Here is a 22,329-nt window from a genome sequence, read left to right as displayed (position 1 = left end):
TTTTTGAGGGAATTTTGACCGTCACCGTGCGTCATTAAAGGAAAGACACGTCGCTTTGGGAAACGTTAAAGGTGCTTCTCTAAAAGGAGCGACGTTCTGTCATTAATGACATCTATAACGGCGGGGCGCCGATTCTGGGGCGAACCCCGAGCAACCACGCAGCGAGGGTCCCGTCATACGAATCGACGGGATCGCTCCCTCGAAAGGCACATTACTCTTCAAGGCATGCAACGGTCACGCGAATCCTTCCCGACTAACCACCCCCAAGCTAGTCATCTTGGCATTACCATGTTTTAATAATTGCACAAACTCAACCCGTCTTTTACTTTTTAATTAGCTTATGAGAGCTTTTTGGGAGCCATAATAACATTTGATAGTTGTTTAAATAATAAAATACAAGCAGAGATAGTGCAATTATCAAAACATGGTAGTGCTAACATTAGCCACATTAACTAGAAGGGGATTTGCTAGGGAGCATCGCAGAGATAATGCAATTATCAAAACATGGTAGTGCCAACATCAGCCACGTTAACTAGAAGGGGATTTGCTAGGGAGCATCGCAGAAGGCAATTCGCAGACCATTGCATGAGAGAGCAGCCACATAGGCTCACTTTATAACTGATTTTGTCTTTCAATTCATTTGAGGTGGCTGCTCTCTCATGCAACAGCGAGTCCCCGGAATGCCTTCTGCGATGGTCCCTAGCAAATCCCATTATAGGATGACATTTCCATTTTCTAGGGAAATGTTAAGAGCACAACTATATTTTGATAATTGCATAAACCCAGCTCTCACTTCTTCTTTAATTGGTTCATGAGTGTTTTTTGGGAAATGTTACATGCTTTTGACAGCTTTTTAAATATTAAAAGACAAGATGGGTTAGTGAAAATATCAAAATATGGTTGTCTTCAAGTCACGCAAAGGTCGGGCGAATCCTTCCCGACAAACCCAGGCTAGTAATATTGGCATTACCATGTTTTAATAATTGCACAAGCTCAATTCGTCTTTTACTTTTTAATCGGCTTCTGAGAGCCTTTTTGGGAACCATGATAACCTTTGATAGATGTTTAAATGATAAAATACAAGGCGTTATTGCAATTATCAAAACATGGTAGTGCTAACATCAGCCGTGTAAAAATAGTAGGGGATTTGCTAGGGACCATATCAAAAGGCCTTGTGCAATGGTCCCTAGCAAATCCCAATAGTAGGACACAGGATATATGACATTTCCAGGGAAATATGTTAACAGCACAACCATATTTTGATATCTGCATAAACCCAGCTGTCTTTTCTTCTTTAATTGGTTCATGAGTATTTTTTGGGAAATGTTATATGCTTTTGACAGCTTTTTAAATATTAAAAGACAAGATAGGTTAGTGAAAATATCAAAATATGGTTGTGCTGCTATCAATTTCCCTTCCACATATTCTGATTACACATCCCAACCGAGTGAGACCCGATTCAAATGAATCACTACAGAGACGTAGGTGGAAGTGTTGAACCCATCCAAAGTAGGTCCACTGCCTCTCACCTAATCAAAACCCCTTTCCTCTATTCTCTCCAAACCCTAATTCCCAGAACCCTTAGCTCCGTTTGGTTGCTAGTAAATTTTATCCTGGGAGCTTTTTAATCCTAACAGTGAAGTCAACGGAATTTGCTAGGTTTTTTTTTTTCCTACAATTTCTAAAATTCCCGCCAAAATTTAGGGGTGTTATTACCAAATATGGGAAGGCAGGAGAGAGAGGGTAGAGAGAGAAAGAGAGACGACATCATTCCCTAGGAAAAAAAAAGAGGGGACAAGGAGTCCATGTAATACTCATAAGCAATCATTACAAGAGTAAGATTAAAAAAATTGATTAAAAAAATTCTAGTGCTAAAAGGCAACCAAACATGGGATGAGACGAAAATTTTATTAAAAACTTCGTAGGTTTTAAAACCCCTGCCCTTCTCTAAACCCTCATTCTCAAAACCCTTATAAAACCCCTCTCTTCTCATCTCTCCAAACCCTTATTCATCATCTCCCTTGCTCTCCACAAACCCCACCAACAGATCAAAATGAGTTCTTACCCCAACAACTCTCTCGACGGTCTCCTTCTCCAAAGACTAATGTCAAGAATGCAACTCCGCCCTCCATATCTCGACACAAACTCATTCCTCTCTCACACCCTCGAAGATTTTCTCCAAGAAACCAACACTCTCGAAGATGAAGAATCAGACCTAGAAAAAACCCATCTCTCAAAAGAAGAATCTAAGATCGAAAAGGAGATCATTCGCATAATCCACACAGGAAACACTGAAACCCTAAAACCCAATTCCGGCCAGGCCGTTACAATCTGCGAACACCACATTTGCGTCGGATTTCATGAAGAGAAGGAATCTGATTACCGTGTTTGGGAATGGCATGGCCATGTAATGCTCTTTGATGAAGAGAATGGGTATAATCCAGAGTATATTTATGGGAATTACTTTGAGAGATTACAAGTCAAAATTGGGGGTAATAGTGAGGAGGATGAGGATGAGGAGGAGAAAGGGAAAGAGATTGGGGGTGGGAATTTAGGGTTGCGCGAGTTGATTGGAGATGGGGATTCAGTCAATGGTCGGATTGTCCATAGGAATCTGAATGTGGGTTCACCGTGTTAAGGTATAAATGTTTTCTTTGAGTATGTTTTTTTTCTCTTTTTTGCTTTACTGGTGAGGTTGTATTATGTTCTGATGGATTCAAATGGGGAACACTCGAGTTGGGGTTTTTGTGATTTTAGGGCTTTGTGTATGGGTATGGTTGAGATTCTGGATTTAGTTTGGTGGTATTGATGGTGAAGTGATTTTGCATCAGGATTTTACTTTTAAATGGGATTGATATATTTGCCCCTATAATATAACTTAAAAATAAAATAAAAATACATGTATTGTGGTTTAATTTCAGTTTCTTGGAATTTTGTAGCAATTTGCATTCTCATTTGTTTGATATTAAGCTTCATGGAATCATAGGCATGTAAAGTTGAGAAGTAGAAGCTGTTTACTGAACATATGTATGGTTAGATTATGGAACTTCTAAGTACTAACACTGATGGAGGAAATTTCTTGGAATGTGGATGTGAGGATAGTCTTACTCATAGTTTCAAAACTCCTCAGTTTCATCTTGAACTCCGCCCAAGTCGACTCCCTTTTACCTTGGCCGCATTCGTATTCGAGTCCACGTTTTGCCCTACTATGTCAATCAAAACTCCTTTGACTCGCCCGAGTTATGACTTATGACCGTGTCAACCGAGTACTCAGTTACATCAACTGAGTACTCAACCGCATTGTTATGAGTTGAGTAGGATTTGTTTTGGCTGTGACCCACATCTGCATTTTGAACCGCTGGTCTAAACATAGGTATTAAAACTATTATTTTTTTGTTGAAGGGTATTAAACTCTGTTGTTACGATGTTATTTTTCATATTTTAGTTTTTGATATCGAGATTCATGGGTGTTTAAAGATGAAAAATGAAAGGTGTTTACTATACACTCTCATGGTTAGATTAGAGAATTTCATTAGATCGGCAGTGGAATTTTCTTGGAATATGGATGTGGGTGTAGGTGTAGCGTAACCAAATTTGTTAAAATTATAATTTCATTGTTACTGTGTTATTTTTCAGAGCTGCATTTGAAGATTCTACAATTAGTTAAACACTTCTGATTATGTTTAAGTAACAATATGTTCGAGTTACATTTTTGTGCTTGAATATTCTCCTAATGTTTGCTGAAACAATTGTTCTAGTATTGTTGCATGTTTTGATAAAGGCAGATATTGGGCTACATTCTTTCTTTAAGGCGTACCAAATTGTGTCAAGAAATTTGGATGTCTTTCACATTACTTTTGATTATTCAAAGAAGTTTTTCTTTATGAAGTTCTATCCATGATGCTAAACAACCTATGTGACTAGACATGGACACTAGGTGTTGACATAGTGAGCCAAGCAAACCCATTATTAAGAAAAAATATTTGTTTAACTTATGATACTGTAGAAATATTATGTATCTACAATAGTTGTTGTACAATGGGCAGCTTCCCATCAAAGTACATAGGCCTTCCCCTTTGCATAGGCCGCCCGAGAAAGAGAGAATGAGACCCGATAGTGGAAAGAGTTGAGAAGCAATTGTTCTTGTATTGTTGCATGTTTTGATAAAGGCAGATATTGGGCTACATTCTTTCTTTAAGGCGTACCAAATTGTGTCAAGAAATTTGGATGTCTTTCACATTACTTTTGATTATTCAAAGAAGTTTTTCTTTATGAAGTTCTATCCATGATGCTAAACAACCTATGTGACTAGACATGGACACTAGGTGTTGACATAGTGAGCCAAGCAAACCCATTATTAAGAAAAAATATTTGTTTAACTTATGATACTGTAGAAATATTATGTATCTACAATAGTTGTTGTACAATGGGCAGCTTCCCATCAAAGTACATAGGCCTTCCCCTTTGCATAGGCCGCCCGAGAAAGAGAGAATGAGACCCGATAGTGGAAAGAGTTGAGAAGCAATTGGACACATGAAAGCACAATTCGGTCTCTTTAGGCAAGGAGGATTTACACTAATCAAAGCGGTTCTGACCAACATTCCCATTTATCAACTATTGATCTTCAATTGCCCCATGAGCATCATAAAGAAAATTGAGCAAACCAAGAGGAGGTTCTTATGGGGAGGGGTGGAGCCGTAGTAGTCATCAACTCTTGTCTGCAATGCTTTTCTTTGGATGATAGTTCCTTGGTTTTTCTGAAAGTGATGAACAAGTAAATCTCATCATTACGGGCTGCCATGAGCGTAGCTAATGGAGTAAGGCCCGACTATATGAGCTGAAGAGCTGTAGTCCTATGAGTGGAAGGTATAGCAGGTGAATCCTCCATCAACTAAGGAGCAGGAAGGATCACCGAGTTAGCGAGTCAGATCACCATGTGGTGGGGTGGGTTGGGCATCATAAGATTAAAGGAAGTCAACAACGCTTTCCTCGGGAAATGGCTTTGGAGGTTCATCATTGGACCGGGGCCATCAAAAGTAAGTGCAGGGCATTACGAGGCTAGTGGACGCTTGACAACAAATATAATAACAGCAACAGTTTGGAGGGATATCCCGAGGTAAAAACATAAATTCAATTAGGGAATTTGGTTTACGGTATACAAGGGAGATAGAATTAAATTCTGGCATGGCAAGTGGTGTTTAGACTTTAGAGGCTTCCTTGGAGGATCCATTTCCAGGCATTTTCTCAGTGGTCGGCGATAAAGATGTTTTTTTCAAGGATTGCTTTGATTGGGAAGAGAATGGGATCTCTTGGAAGTTCAACTTTAGAAGAAGCTTTTTTAGCAGAGAATTGGATCAAGTGGCTAGACTGTTAAGAGACGTTTCATACATGTTTGATAAAGAAGTCTAGGGAAGACAAAAGAGTTTGGATCTAGTGCTCCTTCGGGGTCTTTAGTGTTAGATCATTTTACAAACAGTTGGTCCCTAGCTAGGGATCCTCAACTCTCGCCGGCATATGGGACTTGCCAGCTCGACCCCGAGGGTCTGCGCATTTGGATGGACAACATTCCTCGACAATATTTTGACTGTTGATCACCTGTGTAGTCATCGCATGCTAATAATTGACCACTACGCTTTATGTATTGACGCAAGGGATGTTCTTGTACTGTCGGATACCTGGGGAGGTATGCAGTAATCATCCGATTTGGCATAACTTGGGTTTTTCCCATGGGTTTAAATTTCTCCAAAACGATCAAAATGTTTCTGTTTCCATCCCCACCAAAACGAAATCTCAATGAATTCCTTTCACGTCATTATTTCTGACCGAAATTCCCAACATTCGATCGAAATGGTCGGAACGATAAAAAAATGGGAAGATGTTATGATTTGCACTTCATTTAATTTTGATGTAGAGAATGATATTTCGATGCTCCAACGTAGGCCTTTGGATGCTCGAGTGAGAAGAAGTGAGTTGATGGAGTAAAAAGAGGTAGCGGCAGATTGAAAAAAATTGACAGTAAGGAAAGACTTTAGGGGTAGGAACATAACGAAGAACATGACCTTGGGTAGGAGAGAATGGAGGAAAATGATCCATGTAGACGAACCCAACTAGTGTCAGGATTAGGCTTAGTCAATTTGAGCCGGGTAGATCCTTTCACCTTCTTCATGTAAATTTTCTAAAGGATTCATTAGCTGACCCCAACTAATTTGGGACAAAGGCTTAGTTGAGTTGAGTTTAGTTGAGTTAATGTAGAGCATGATATTTGGTAAGCAACATCATCGAACTTCGCAGCAATGTAACTGTGTTTCTTGTGCATGGGATAACATATCGATATGGGACCAATAATGCCTCGTAACTCTATGTGATATTGACACATTGGGGTCCTTGGAGGGATACTGGTCATTTTTCTTTCTTATACTTCATGACATTGTAATTCTTAATTGACTTTATTGTTCCAAACATGTGCGACGACGTATGTCCCTAGGTGTTCGATGAGATTAATCCATTATGGATGGTGTTAGGGGGTAAAATTGGCACCTATCGTCGATGAACGACACGTGGCACTTCCGAGTAATTAGAAGCCGACCTATGGGATAAGGGGATGGGACCTTATTCTCCCCTTATAAATAGCACCGTCTATAATTGGGGAATCGACTCTCAAAGAGGCAATATACTCTAAGGCGGTGATTTTCTAAACATAAGGGTCTCATTATTAGTAACTTATTTTTATAGGGAAATAAGGTATCTATTGAAAGTAGATATAAACTTATCTCCTGAGAAAGTCGACCAATAAGGAACGACTCCTAAAACAGTAAGATTCTAATTATCATGGACTCTATTCAAGGAGACCCTCACCTTCATAATGGAACTACGTTGGACTTGATCCTCAAAAAAGGGGTACGTAGGCAACTTGGGAAGACCAGGTTCAGTCAAATCATCACCCACCTCTTCTTTGTTGCTAACACTTACGAACTTCATCTCCTTCCCTTCAATTCACTTGTGATTCTGATTTCTAGCTTGAATATCGAAGTATCATAGTCTCGGTACTACTAATATCTTTCCGTGACTGCAAGTTGCTTACATGAACAACTCTATCACTGCTAGATCTTGTAGAGCGGATTTTGGCATCATCAGATTGGCGCCATCCGTGGGACCACCATGACAAATTTGAGGTCAAAAACTTTGAAATATGTTGTAGCTAACCCACAAGGCAAAGGGGTGATAACCAGGAGTCAAGCACAGGCTATAATCCCCGAGAATCAAATTCCGGAGGAAACACCCAACAACGAAGTCCAGTTACTATGACCATGTTCAACCAACTTGCATCACAAGTGGGGAACGTTTCGGTCACCCTGCAGGAAATATTGAGACGTTTACGAGGCAGAAATCCTCCCAGTCGAAGGCCAGTAGATCACCGACCTTCTGCTTCGATTACTAGTCCCAGGCCGAATCATGGAAACGGGGAGGTTAACGATCGACGAGCACCAGAATTAACTTTTAGGCCTATTCCAAACCAAAACAACAGCGTCCCCCAAAGAGCCAATAGCGTAGGAAACCTGAACCAAGAGCGAGACGACCTGCATCGTAATATGAGAGACAGACTTCATGCTCATGACTCGGGACTCCTCGTCGAACTTCAGCGACACGTCAGGGAGATGAAGCGCCATATTAAGAAACCTTATGAGCCGGATCTCCTGACTGAATGGGAGAATGAGGTACAATCACCATTCATAGAAGCTATAGCATAGGCCCAATTGAAGCCAAATTTTGATTTACCAAGACTCGACCTTTACGACGGTACGTCAGATCCGTTGGAATATTTACAAACCTATCGAAGGGCGATGGAATTCAAAGGCGCTAACGACATAATCACGTGTCGCCCTTTCTCGTCATATTTAAAAAAGGAGCGAATAGTTGGTACGGCCGCCTTAAACCTAATTCAATATCTTCTTTTCGAGGATTTGGTAGAGAATTTGTGACGTACTTCGCCAATAGTCGGCCACAGAAAAACCTGCCGACGCGCTCCTTGCTCTCCGCCAAGGAAAGGAAGAAACCTTACGATCTTTTATAGGTCGGTTTAGGGCCGAATTAACAAATCAAGGACCCTAATCATGGGATGGTTAGTGCAGCGATGAAATCGGTTGTCCACGACAGGGATCTCAAGGTAGCCCTGAATATCGACCCTCCCCGATATCGACCCTCCCCGAGATCTCCAGGAACTAATGGATGTAGCAGACAAATATGTTAACAATGAAGAATCTTTCGCCATGGAAAGAGAATTAGAACTCGCCAAAGCGCCGGAAAAGAGGAAGGAGGAGGCCCGTTCAAATAATGGTCAGAGTAAACCTCCTCGATCCGATAATAGACAGCCACAATCCGGTAACCGAGCTCCCTCGCAACAGTTCGAAAGGTACAACTACACTCCTTTAAATGCATCCGCAGCAAATATTCTTTACAAAATTCGTGGAAAGGAGGATCTCTAATGGCCACCAAGGATATAGGGTACCCGGTCGCAAGCGTAATACTAGCAAATATTGTCATTTTCACGGCGTCCATGGCCACACTACAAATGATTGTTATAATCTAAAGAATGAAATCGAAAGGTTGGTAGGGCTTGGGCGTGCCGATAAATACTTGTTGAACGCGAAGCATAATGGACCTTCCTATAAACCCGAAGTTCCGAAGACGCCCGGTCCTTCCAATCCGACCCAATCGATCGCCGGGAATGATCAAAATAGACAGATTTCTGAGATTAAACAACTCTCGGACTTGAGGATCGATGCTCCACTCAGAATTGCTGTGAACATCGAAGTCATCGCTGGGGGATTGGCATCAGGATGACCTACAATTTCTGGACAGAAGGCCTATGCCGCTCAAATTCATGCGGTGGAAGCTCCAGCAAAAAAGTTGCTATCAGATTCTACTGATAGTGAGGATCAAATAGTTTTTTCCAAAAAAGACTACGACGATGTTTACCTCCTTCACGATGATGCGATCGTCGTCCGCCTTATTATTGCCAATTTCAGTGTGACTAAAGTGATGATAAACACGGGTAGCTCTGTCAATATCTTAATTACACTGCTTTGAAAGAGATGCACTTAGGATTGGACAGGCTTACACCAGTAGAATGGTCTATCTATGGATTTTCTGGTGGATCGATTAGTATCGAAGGAAGAATAGACTTACCTGGAACGTTCGGTACCGAGCCTCGCCAGAAAATCATCATGCAAACTTTCCTAGTTGTGAAGGTCCCCTCCACCTATAATGCCATCATAGGACGTTCGACTTTAAACAAGCTTGAAGCGGTCGTCTCAACACCTCATCTCAAAATCAAATTCCCAACAAAAGCAGGAGTGGGTGAGGTGACGGGAGATTAGGAAAGAGCTAGAAACTGTTATGCTGATTACACCAAAGTAGTGAAGAAAGTAAAGGAATCTCTCCAAATAGCCGGTACCGACCCACGCTTGGATACTTACCAGATGCGAGGAGAACCAGTAGAAGAGCTGACCCAGATACCGTTGTTTGGGGCAAATGATGAAAGAACAGTCCAAATCGGCTCACTCCTCACTGGTAAGATCCGAACCAACTTGGTCAATTTTTTGAAAGCTAACGCAGATGTTTTTGCATGGTCTGCTTTAAATATGCCGGGTATCCCGACGGATGTTGCCGTCCATCGGCTCAGCGTCGACCCCTCTCATAGACCCGTCAAACAAAAGAAACAGAACTTCGCTCCTGAGCGGCAGAAGGCTATAAAGGAAGAGGTCGATAAACTTTTACAAGCCGAGTTTATCCTAGAGATACATTATCCAGAATGGCTCGCCAATGTAGTAATGGTCAAAAAAGCGAGCGGGAAGTGGCGGATATGCGTCGACTTTACTGACCTAAATAAAGCCTGTCCAAAGGACCACTACCCCCTCGAATCGACATGGTAATAGATGCTACATCTGGCCACGAGATGCTCAGCTTCATGGATGCTTTCTCCGGCTACAACCTAATACGCATGTACGCCCCCGACATCCTCAAAACGTCCTTTGTTACAGAACAAGGACTATTCTGTTATAAGGTCATGCCCTTTGGCCTTAAGAACGCGGGAGCCACGTATCAGCCGCTAGTGAATAAAATTTTCGCCTCACAAATCGGTCGAAACATAGAAGTATATGTCGACGATATGCTTGTTAAAAGCTTGAAAACCACGAACCATGTTATCGACCTTCAGGGAGCTTTCGCGGTATTACGAAAATATCAGATGAAGCTCAACCCCTCAAAGTGCGCCTTTGGGGTAACTTCTGGGAAGTTCCTCGGATTCATGGTCAGTCAACGGGGCATAGAGGCTAATCCTGAGAAAATACAAGCTATCCTCGATATGACACCACAAAAAACTGTGAACGAGGTACAACAACTTGCAGGAATGATAGCGGCTTTGAGCCGATTCATGTCCAAATCCGCTGAGAAATGCCCTCCCATTCTTCAAGATACTGCGAAATATGAAAGATTTTCAATGGACGGATGAATGCCAGGATGCATTCGACAAGCTAAAGCAATACCTCCAATCTCCTCCGGTGTTGATGAAACCGTTACCGAATGAAGAGTTATATCTTTATCTAGCGGTAAGCCTATCAGGCAAGAACAAAGAACAAAACATCCTGTATATTATGGCAGCCGAGTCCTACATGACGCCGAAACAAGGTATCAAAATATCAAGAAGTTTGCATTCGCGGTGGTCATTGCTGCCAGGAAATTGTGCCCATATTTTCAAGCTCACAGCATAATTGTTCTTACTGAACAACCATTGCGTAAAATCCTACAGAAGCCCGATACTTCTGGCCGACTGATCAACTGGGCGGTCGAACTGGGCGAATTTGACATACAGGTACGACCCCGCCCTGCCATTAAGTCACAAGTTCTTGCTGACTTTGTCGTGGAATGCACGGCTCCGATCAAAGACTCGGGGGGAGCGGGGGGGGGGGGGGGGGGGCAGAAGGAGATAAAAGATGAACAAGAAAAACAATTTCCATGGATGTTGTTTGTCGATGGATCGGCTAACTCAAGCGGAAGCGGAGCAGGATTAGTCTTGGTCGGACCCGAGAAATTCCTAGTAGAATATGCTCTGAAACTCGACTTCGATGCTTCCAATAACAAAGCCGAATATGAGGCACTCCTGGCCGGACTATCACTAGCCCTGGAATTGGAAGCCAACCGATTAAAAGCCCATAGTGATTCACAACTTATTGTCGGACATATCAACGGACTCTATGAGGCAAAAGATCGAAGGATGCTTAGATATCTAGAAAAGGTAAGAGGGAAAATTTCCCTCTTCAAAGAATTTGAGATTGTGTAGATTTCTAGAACTCTCAATGCAAGAGCCGACACTCTATTTAGAATGGCCTCCTCAGACACCACTAGCTGGGGAAACGTGTACACTGAGGTAATCTCCCGTCCCAGCATAGAGAAAGAGGAGATTGCCCATATTGCCCACGAACCCAGCTGGATGGACCCCATAATACAGTACCTCAGAGATGGTACCTTGCCAGAGGACCGAAAGGAAGCAAGGAGAATTACTGCCAAATCCGCTCTTACATCCTAAAGGGTGAAGCATTATATAAGCGATCGTTTTCTTGGCCGCTATTGAAATGTCTCCGACCCACAGACGCCGATCGAGCCATGGCGGAAGTACAGGAAGGCATATGTGGAGATCACTCGGGAGGCAAGGTGCTGGTTCATAAGATCCTTCGTCGAGGATTCTTTTGGCCGACTATACTTGAAGACGCTCAGAACTACGTCAAGAAGTGCGAACAATGCCAAAAATTTTCATCGGTGCCTCGCCAACCAGCAACCCAATACTCCCCTATCTCCAGCCCAATTCCGTTTGCAATGTGGGGAATGGACCTATTAGGTCCCTTTCCACCATCAGTCGGCGGGCATACGATGCTATATGTCGCGATAGACTATTTCACCAAATGGGTAGAGGCCAAAGCAGTAAAAAAGGCCACCTCTAAGGTGACGGAAACCTTCTTCTACCATGACATTGTATGTCGATATGGGATACCAAGAGTATTGGTTACCGACAATGGGCCCCAGTTTCCCAGCGAACAATTCAGGAATTTTTGCGAAAGACTCATGATCGAACAAAGATTCACTTCGGTTGGACATCCACAAGCAAATGGACAAGTCGAGGTAACCAACCGTATTCTCTTTCAAAGTTTTAAAAAGAGAGTTGAAGACGCCAACACTTGGGCATCAGAGTTATCGAATCTCCTGTGGGCCTACCGAACCACCCCACGCACCGCAACAGGCGAATCTCTATTCAACCTAGCATTCGTTATTGGGGAATCATTCCAGTCGAAATAGCCATTCCCTCTCCAAGAGTCGAGGGCTACAATGAACAAATGAACGACAAACTCTTGAGGAGCAGTTTGAACCTCATAGAGGAGACCAGGGAAAAAGCTTGGATCAGAGTCGCCGCGTACCAGCAGAGGGTCGCTCGGTACTACAACCATCGGATGAAAAAAAGAGCTCTTAAGGAAGGAGATCTGGTACTCCGACGGGCAGAGGTTTCACACCCAAGGAATGCGGGAAAACTCGCCCCCTCATGGGAAGGGCCCTACAGAGTTATAAAGATCCTACGCCCAGGAGCATACCAATTGGAAAATCTAGATGGCGCATCGATCCCCAGGACAAGGCATATGCAGAACTTAAGGAAATTCTATCAGTAAGTTTAGTTAATTTTCCTTTATTTACTTTTGGTGTTGTGTTTTGCTTTCGTTTTTTCAAATGCAGGAATAAGTAGAGACAGATCTCCAAGGAAATATGTAATAAAGAATTTCACCTGATGAAATAAAGTTTAGTTTTCTTTCAATAAGTGTTCCTATTATACTTCCATAAATAATTAATGTTTCTATGTGTGTTTGAAAAATTCTTGAAATATTACAGTCCTCACAAGTCGTGTAGGTAAGCTGATTAAAACAAGGTAAAAATGCTTATCCTTGAAAAGGAAAAAATAAGCCTATATACACCTATGTTAAATAATTATGTTAAATAATGAACAAGCAAAACTATTTATATACATATAAATATGATTACATCAATTAACCTCTTAAGGTTAATGCCCACCGACCAAGCAAATAAGCCGGTCGAGTAGGGTGAGGCACTTGTCCGACCCATTAGAAAGGAGGACTCGATGCCATTACATCAATTAACCTCTTAAGGTTAATGCCCACCGACCGAGCTAATAAGCCGGTCGAATAGGGTGAGGCACTCGTCCGACCCATCAGACAGGAGAACCTGATGCCCTGATCCTTAGATCAAACCAGATGATATGTAAAGTGCAACCGAGGTTGATCATCCCGGATACCACTAAGAATATCACTGGATATGAGTTCTCTCCTCATAAAGGAGGCGGGTCAGTCGACTTCGAATTGATCAATCGAAGAAAGATGACCGACGTGCAAAGCACAAATAGGGAATACCTGGAAATTGTTTCCTTTATAAAGGAACAAGAGAGCGTATCCCTAAATAAAATGGGAACAGGACCGAAGGTCCGGCCCAATTCTCGTAAGAAAAGCACGGACCAAAAGATCCGGCCACTTCTTTACCTGGATTCCCCCTTTTTTATTTTTCTAAATAAGAATGAGAGATGAAGTAACCAGAGTAATAAAAGAAAACCCCATCCCCTCACAGAGGAGAGGCATGAGGTACATAAAATCAAAAGTACTAGTCTTATCCCCATAAAGGTGAGGAATAAAACTCGTGCATCGTATAAACATAAATAAAAGGTACTTGAAAGTACCAAAAAGTGCTAATGAAAGCACACCACCACAAAGTATATGCCTCATCATGAGGCAAATATTACAAACCAGATAAAGTTGAATCAAGCGCACAAAAAGAATTTTACACATTAGCAGAAGGAGGGGTCAGTTCGGCAATGATCGGCGAGTCAGTGGCCACGGTATTAGTCTTAGGGGCGGTAAAACGCTCTACCGGAAAATCGGGCATAATTTGCAATACTTGCCTCTTGCATTCTTCGAACCCCCTTACTTCAAAGTCGAGAGCGTGGAACGCCACTTCAAAGCCAAAATCCTCACTCTCCTTAAACTTGGAGATGGCCTCCGCCTCGACTACCGACTGATCTCGAACTAGTTCGCTAACGGCCTCCTCCGACGCCTTGAATTTCCTCTGCGTGTCCTCCAAGTCCTTTCGGAGCGCGGCGATGGCCTCTGTATCGGTTTTTTCCTTTTTCTCCAGTTCTTCAACTCTTTCTTGTAAAGAACCATTTTTCCCTCTACGCCACTGACCGCATTCTGAAGCTGTAGATTGTTTGCTAATGTGTCCATAATACGGTTGGAAGCTACGGCACTGAGATCGTTCATCTAGCAAGGGATAGCGGGGGATAAGTCCGAGCGAATATGAAGATAAAAAGGAAAAAAGGAAGGTTCAATTATACTTACTATCTTCTGTTGGTGTAGAAAGAAGCGGCTTAAAGCCCCGACGCTCAATTTCCGTAAGTCTTCCTTGTCACTCGGGAGCACGCTATTCAGACACATTTCTACCCCGACCCGCAGGTTATGGATAGCCGAGTCTTTGTCCCCAACTTTCCACGAGGGAATAAAGGGGTCTCCTCGAGCCTGAGCGTCCCCTTCCGGAAGGTCGACATGATGAAAGAGAAGTTGTGCTCGCCTACTCCCGTCAACGGTAAAGGAAGAGGGAAGATTGCTGGGACCTCCTTCAGTCGGAACCTCGGAAGTACCTTCCTTGAGTTTCTTTCCCGGGTCAGGCAGTTCTTCCCCAGACGGTTATTTCGACTTTCCAAAGAGAGTCGTCAAAGGAGGGGCGGTACCGGATTGTTGCCCTCCATATCTGGCCCTTTGAGCCCTCTCCAGAGCCGCCGCCGATATCGTTGGGATGGGTCGCGAAGGAGCCCCGCCTTTCTCAGGAATTTTCTCTTCCTCGGACTCTCTGCTCTTTCGGGAACTCGGGTTTTTTCCGGGACTTCCCTCCTCTTGGGAACACCCATTTGTTGGAACGCCATTCCTGTATAAAGGAACACAATTATTTGGATTTTTAACAAGGGCACAATCGAATGAATAAGAAGCAGAAAGCGAGAATTACCGCTCTTGGCGGATCCGACCCCCCTGATGGAAACTCTGGGGCGAACTATCTCGCTGCACAAGCCATATTCTACAAGCTTTTCTTGGTCTTTGAACTCCCGGGTGTCAATCTTAAAGCCCGACGAGATGGACCTAAAAATTTTATTTCCCATACTTCCTAACTTCGGCAAAACGCTTAATCTGTCGGCCGAGAGTTTTCTCCAATCAAAGGGAAAATCCCATCCAACGTCCGTCGGAGGCCGAATGAAAACAAACTCATTCTTCCACCCCTTGATTGAGGAAGGGGTTCGCCCCAATCATTATGTTTCTGCGGTGAGTGATGGTCAACCACTTCCCATCATCTGCCAGTTTAAAACACCGACGGAAGATATCAACCGACACACCAGCATTCAAAAGTTTGCTTTTGGCCAAGTAGGCCAATAGATTTCTCCAACTGTTTGGAAAGACTTGAGAGGGAGCTATCCTATAAAACTTGAAGATTTGAGGAATTACTTCAGCTACGGGGAATCGTAGACCCCCGCGAAAAGCCTCTAGATAAAAGGCCGTTTCACCCGAGACCGAACTTTCGCAAGCTCGCTTGGTGGAGCTGGGTATCCGAATAAAATAGTCGTCAGGGATGAGGTATTCCCTGCGGATATCATCTACGTTCTTCCCTATCAAGGTGCAAACCTGAGTGACGACTATCTCCAGTCTATGAGATCCCCCAACATCTCCCATAGCCTCGAAAAAGTCGGCCGACTCTTTAATTAAGGAAATATGTTGCTCCCCCAACGGTGTTTTCATTTTCAAACCCAAGGGAATGTCATCAGTTTTATAAACCTCACCGGTAGCCACCGAATCAGTTTTGGTCCTTTTAGACAGTTCCGGGGCCCTCTCCTTCCTGGTAGGATTTCTATTCTTACAAGATTTCGCCGGAGCCAGTGGCTCGCTAGCACTGGCCTCGTCCCCAACCCCATCATCTGAATCTATTTTATGAGGAGACTCTGAGTTCTCCATGTGCCCTATGCTTCCAGAAGGGTTTTGTGAATCTGAAGCATCAGACATGTTTAAGGGCAGAAATACCAGAAAGAAGAGAACTTACGGGTTTTATAGGATGAAGGTACCAGATGAACTAGATGAACCTTCCAAGGCGAAAAAAGTCTCGCTGTTCTTTGCCACCACCCTTGAAGCAAATTCAACGGGTAAAAAAGCTTTTGGTGAAAAATGAAAGGATGAAAAAAGCCTTATAAATAAGGTAAAACCCTTAGGCGGGAAAAAACCAGGGTTACCTTCTAAAAAGAAACACGTGTCATGTCCCTAGTCATTGACGCCTCACATCTCCCATCATTGCGCAAAAAATAACGGCGGTTGCCATTATAATCAAAAGCGTCGATTCCCAAGGCATTAACCATCAAAAGTTAAAAGACATGGTCCTTTTTATTCGGTACTGCAAAAACGATTATCCTCAAACAAACGGTACTGGACCACCTTCAAATGAATATCGACCCGCGCATATACCTATTGCAGGATTTTCGAAGTAGAGGCGAGAAAATCCGGATGAATTCACGACTCAATGAAGGCGCGTTGGTGCAAAATAGTTTTAAAAGGAAATCGGAACTACACGAGTAACATACATAAGTGAAGTAAGATTCCTATTAATCTGTTCAACTGATTACATTTGGGGGACTTCAAGGTCAGCAAGACAAAAAAAAAAACACAAAAGAAACCACTGTAGTCAGCAAGGTGAAGATGAAGACCATCCGCGCCCATGGCATCAGCAAAAAAGGAGCCATCCCCAGATTCTGAGAGAAGAACAAAGAACGATGTTCCCGCCTCCTCAATAATAAGACCAGAATCTAGGAGCACCGATCGAAATCACTCGGTCGGCTCTGCAGCGGGAGAGGCTCTCGAGGGACCGGCATTTCCCGATAGAGTTTCGAGGCGGGCACGCAGCACCACGTTCTCTTCCTCTAGGAGGGCTGTCTTCATCTCTAAGTTGCACACCTCTTGCGCCAGTTCTACGAACCGTCCGGCGAACGCTATGCTCCGGTCTTTGGCACGCCTTGCCGAGCGCCAGTAGTTACGGGCAAACAATCTCATCCCCTTCAGATCAGACATCTCGCATTGAGCGTCTGACTGGGCGGGAGAAGAAGGTTCAACCCTCTCCAGTGCCCTCTTGGTTGCCGGTGGTCGAGGAGATGGAGGTGCAGCAGTCTCACTTTTCATTATCTCTTTCCCTCCAGAAGCCCTCCTGGTCCTCTTTGCCACCGGTTCTATTGATGACTCCTGTGGGGGCATCATCACGACCTCATCTTCCGATATGGCATCCACGTCAACAATTTGGGCCCTGAAAAGTCCATGGGTGGACATATCTATGTCCTGGTTTCCAGCCATGGCAGTAGAAGAAACAAGGAAAGGTAGAAGGAGAAGAAGAAAAAGATATGGGTCACTGTAAAAAAGATCTTGAGAATGAAAACCTCATAAAAATCCCTCTATAAATAGAGTTTGAAAGGCAGTGAAAAAGCCACCCCTTAAAGTTCTCCCTTTCTCCTGACCACGTGGCACGTTGCCACCTACCCCAAGAAACGACGATCATAATGAAGGAAATCCTTCCCATCGTATCGTCATGATAAGAACCGTCATCTCATCAAAATAATGTGACAGCTCTTTATGATATGCAACAAAAAATATAGTAGCTCACGTAGAAGAGACTCGGTTTTACTTCGCCGATCGTATATCAAAATCGATTGGTCATCATTATGGTAGATGTATATCATCATCGGTACTGTGAGATAGATATTGGCCTACATATTCAGCTATTCTCTTAGGCGGTGAGTGATGTACCACAGCACGATATTAAGTTCATGACTCAATAAACATGTAACTTGGATCAAAGCAGGCGAAATTATTGTAAACAACAGTTACAAGTAAAGGAGTAAACTTTTTCATTAAAAGATTCAAAGTTGTTTACATGTAGGGGCTTCGTGGCCAAAAACATGTAAAACGAAAAAGAGAAAAATAAAAAGAAAGAAGTTCTGGAGATCATTTGGAGGAACGGCCATTACTCCCCGGCCTAATCAGACCAATCACGAGGAATTTTCCTCGCTTGAATAGTCCTCGCTGTTAGGCCTTCGCTCCGAAGAAGTCTCCTGGGAGTCAGTTTCGTACTTGGCCAGTTGCTTGTTGAGTCTATCTACTTGGTCCTTCAGACTCATTTTGGCAATACGAGGGTACGTGATCTCCCTATCCATAGCCAGGAGCTTCTCACACATCTCTATCCCCTCACGATGCATGGAGGAAAATCGGGAACGCTTCCGAGCGACATACTCCTCCAAGGATTCTTCTTCGTGTGAATACGGAGGGGGGTGGCGAGGGGGAAAGCCCGGTGGAGGAGGAAGGCCTTCCACGATCCACTTCTGAGGATTGGGGTCGCGGGAGGAAACCCTGGGAAAAAATGCCTCCTTTCGTTTTCCTTTGGTATTCGAAGAAGAGCTACCGTAGGATTTTGACATCTTCGAGAAAAAGGGAGAAGACAAGCCTCTGTCAAGAAGGTTTTGTGTATAAAATATAAGGGAAAACCCCTATAAATAGAAGTGGAAAGGTGGGAAAAAGAAAGGAATTAAACGCTATCTAGCGTACCTTGGGTTCTTCCCATCTCCTGCCCACGTGGCACGTTGCCATTTGTCCCAAAAAACGACGCCCATTATGAAGAGACCTTTTCTCATTATGAGAAGAGCCGCCGTTACAAATACTAAGAATGATTTGACTGTCCCCATAATAGACCACGAGGAATGAAGAAATCAGAAGTAATTACATATATGAGAATCGGTTTCGTTTTAGGAAATACTGACCGGGTATGTAGATTGCGTTGGTAGCTACAAAGGTAAGTTCATGAGACCGTCGGTACCGAACAAATTCCCTGCGTAATAGAAAATCTCTGAACTACTTCCTCGACCCAACCATGACTCAAGGAAGTGGGGGGGCAATATGTTAGGGGTAAAATTGGCACCTACCGTCGATGAACGACACGTGGCACTTCCGAGTAATTAGAAGCCGACCTATGGGATAAGAGAATGAGACCTTATCCTCTCCTTATAAATAGCACCGTCTATAATTGGGGAACCGACTCTCAAAGAGGCAATATACTCTATGGCGGTGATTTTGTAAACATAAGGGTCTCATTATTAGTAACTTATTGATATAGGGAAATAAGGTATCTATTGAAAGTAGATATAAACTTATCTCCCGAGAAAGTCGACCAATAAGGAAAGACTCCTAAAACAGTAAGATTCTAATTATCATGGACTCTATTCTCTATAAAAGGAGACTCTCACCTTCATAATGGAACTACGTTAGACTTGATCCTCAAAAAAGGGGTACGTAGGCAGCTTGGGAAGACCAGGTCCAGTCAAATCATCTCCCACCTCTTCTCTGTTGGTTATACTTACGAACTTCATCTCCTTCCCTTCAATTCACTTGTGATTCCGATTTCTAGCTTGAATATCAAAGTATCATAGTCTCGGTACTACTAATATCTTTTTGTGAGTGCAAGTTGCTTACAGGAACAACTCTATCACTGCTAGATGGTGTAGAGCGGATTTCGGCATCATCAGATGGCTTTCTTGCTCATGTGATGGTTTCTTTTTTCTTTTTGAATGGTACTCATGTGATGGTTTCTAAATATGTATTCGTGCTTATTTTAGCATTTCCCAAAGTTTCATCTTAAATCCATACGTTTTCGTGATATTACAAGATTTCCTCTGAAACTGAAATGTTTTTCGAAACTAAAATGTTTCCGTTTTTGTGACGACCGAAACTGAAACGGAAATTTAAAACCTTGGTTTTTTCCATCGAGATTAATTGAGTTGTTGGATGGATGGTTTTTTTGTGCCTTGGCGGAAGATGGGGAAAATCCTATGGAGAGTAGTCCTCCTGACCACTATTTGGGTCCTTTGGAAGGAAAGAAATGCTCAGGTTTTCAAAGGAGTTGTCAAATGATCTCATTACATTCACACTAAGATGATTGCCTTAACCATTGCTTGGTCAAGAATCAAGATCCTTCCAGCCTTTAGATCAGTCTCAGCTTACGACTTATGGTCTGGTTGGAGAGGGGTCTACAATAGCGACGAGGTTACTGAGCCTCCGATAAGTGTATGGGTTTCACCAGAGTTAGGGGAGCTAAAATTGAACTTCGACAGATCAAGCTTAGGGAAAGAACCCTGGTCTAGCTATAAAAAGGAGCCTCCTTAGAGATGATCGGGGGGATACAAGATGGGCTTTCTCTGGCCCCATTGGGATGGCAGATTCGAATGAGGCTGAGATTAGAGTGATCCTTCAAGGGTTGAGAATTACGGACAACAGATCCTTAGACTACGTCATTGTAGAAGAGGTTTCCCTAAATATGATCATATGATTAGAGGGTAGGGTAGCCTTTCCCATCCGTGGAGATTTGCGCTTTGGATTGATGAAATCCAGGAGTGTGTGGCGTGTTCATCCATTTCTTTTCAGCACATAAGAAGAGCGGCAAATTCAATGGCGGATATGTTAGCCAGGGAGTTGGTAGTAGCCAAGGAAAGTCTAGAGTTGTTTGACTCTTTGCCGCCCTGATTGTTGATCTTTATTGTATAATCTTTTCTTTTTCCTATATTTCCTGAATTTGGCCATCTCGGTTGGCAGGCTTCCCCTTTTTTTTTTTTCATAAATATGTTCCTCTTCTTTATTGCTTAAAAAAAAGAAATATTATATCTGTATATTGTGCCATAAAACACGAAAAAATTCAGTAAGTATTTCTCTTAATAGATGATGATGCATCCTTTTACACGGGCATTCAAGAGCATGTCTAAGACAACATATTTTTAAATTGTCGTTGGCCATGTTTCACATGAAGCCATGAACATTGACTTCCTATTTGTTTGTTGGTGGTCTACGTGTTTTGAGTTATTTCTTCTTTTTTTCCAGCAGGTTTTTGGCTTTGATTATATTATCAGACTTTGGCGGCAGCTGTCAAGGATGTGTAGAAATCATCTTTTGAAAGGGAAGAAATACTAGAAAGCTTTGCTCACTTGTTAAATTCGGATTCCTTTTTTTTTAATATGTTTTGTATGGTCATTTGATGAGGCTTCCTCTATACTTAAAATTGTCGATGTGGATAATGATTGAGTGACAATTTATGATGCATCAACATGATAGTTATATGAAACATTAGTTTCTAAATAGAATATTTAATTATGATACAAATATCAAGTTACGAGCAGCGAGATATGCTTAAATGCCCAAGAAAACATAAGTTTGCAACTTCCTCTGGTTTTCCCTTGTTTGCTATAAGCATTCATCATGGCTATGTTGTATGTTTTTTCAAACCGCCCTTGTGTAACACACTAAACATTTATCGTGTGTGAATTGTGAATGCCAACCAAAACACTGCATAGTAGAACAGTTCAGTTATTTGCATTTGATTAAGTTGTCCTAGGCACCGCAAGATTATACCCAACAAGTTTTTTTTATACGCACTAAGTTGTTCACTATTTTGAAGTTACAAAGGACTTCTTTTTTTGTAATGGATTGAGGATTTAGACAGAAGCTCCATGATGCAGGGGGAAAGGGAAAAATTCTATATATGTAGCTCTGATACCAATTGATGCAGGATGGAAAGAGAGGATCACTATACATGCAACTTTGGTATTATGTTGAAGTAGGACAGCCAGCTGACATTTTTCTTTGTACAGTTAGTTTGATACTTTGATCAACTGGTAGAAACAAGCATGGCATCTTATGGACTGTTGAAGGCTGTTAAGGACTGTTATGGGTTTTGAAATGGAGGAAGGTATGGATACTAATCACTGTAAAAGGGTAGGATTGTGTAATAATTAATATGAAAGGATATTCGTTTGGTTTAGGTTAGGTATAGAAGAATTGATGGGGTTTAGGGAGGGTGTATGAATTTACAGGTTGTGCAGTCCCTAAGAGAGGAGTGTAACTGCACAGTTTTGTTGCGGATTTTAGTGGTAGGTTACGCACTTTATCTAGTATGAGAAAAAAGTAGTTTTGGATAAGGCTATTGGTCTGTATTAGATCTGTGTAAGCCTGTAAGGACTGATCTGTAAAGATTTTTTTTTTTTGAAAGGTAACAAAGATTTATTGATCTGTAAAGATTTTACTTCAGTTATTGAGTGCAGGTCTGCTTAGGATGATTGCCAAGGTGAAAGACGGTGATGAAGGTTAAAGGTGAAGGGTTTAATGGGGACAT

The 22,329-nt window shown here is 42.5% G+C and overlaps 1 protein-coding gene across 2 annotated transcripts; it reads left to right on the top strand.

The window, feature by feature from the left end:
* Positions 1–1,929: 1,929 nt before the first annotated feature.
* Positions 1,930–21,320, top strand: LOC143884900 (uncharacterized). 2 transcript variants are annotated; one of them, XM_077388752.1, is made up of 2 exons: positions 1,930–2,639; positions 21,045–21,320. In XM_077388752.1, exon 1 carries the CDS (start codon positions 2,054–2,056, stop codon positions 2,636–2,638), a length of 585 nt encoding a protein of 194 aa, XP_077244867.1. In that variant the 5' UTR covers positions 1,930–2,053; the 3' UTR covers position 2,639; positions 21,045–21,320. The 2 variants fall into 2 exon arrangements, with proteins under 2 accessions (XP_077244867.1, XP_077244874.1); XM_077388759.1 differs by having other exon boundaries at positions 21,042–21,320.
* The last annotated feature ends 1,009 nt before the right edge of the window (positions 21,321–22,329 follow it).

Source organism: Tasmannia lanceolata, unplaced genomic scaffold (assembly GCF_043159265.1).
Source record: "Tasmannia lanceolata isolate RefF3 unplaced genomic scaffold, GAP_Taslan_0.1 ptg000002l, whole genome shotgun sequence".
Lineage (NCBI taxonomy): Eukaryota > Viridiplantae > Streptophyta > Magnoliopsida > Canellales > Winteraceae > Tasmannia > Tasmannia lanceolata.
The sequence above is the reverse complement of the archived record's forward strand: the minus strand, read 5'-3'. Positions and strand labels throughout refer to the sequence as shown.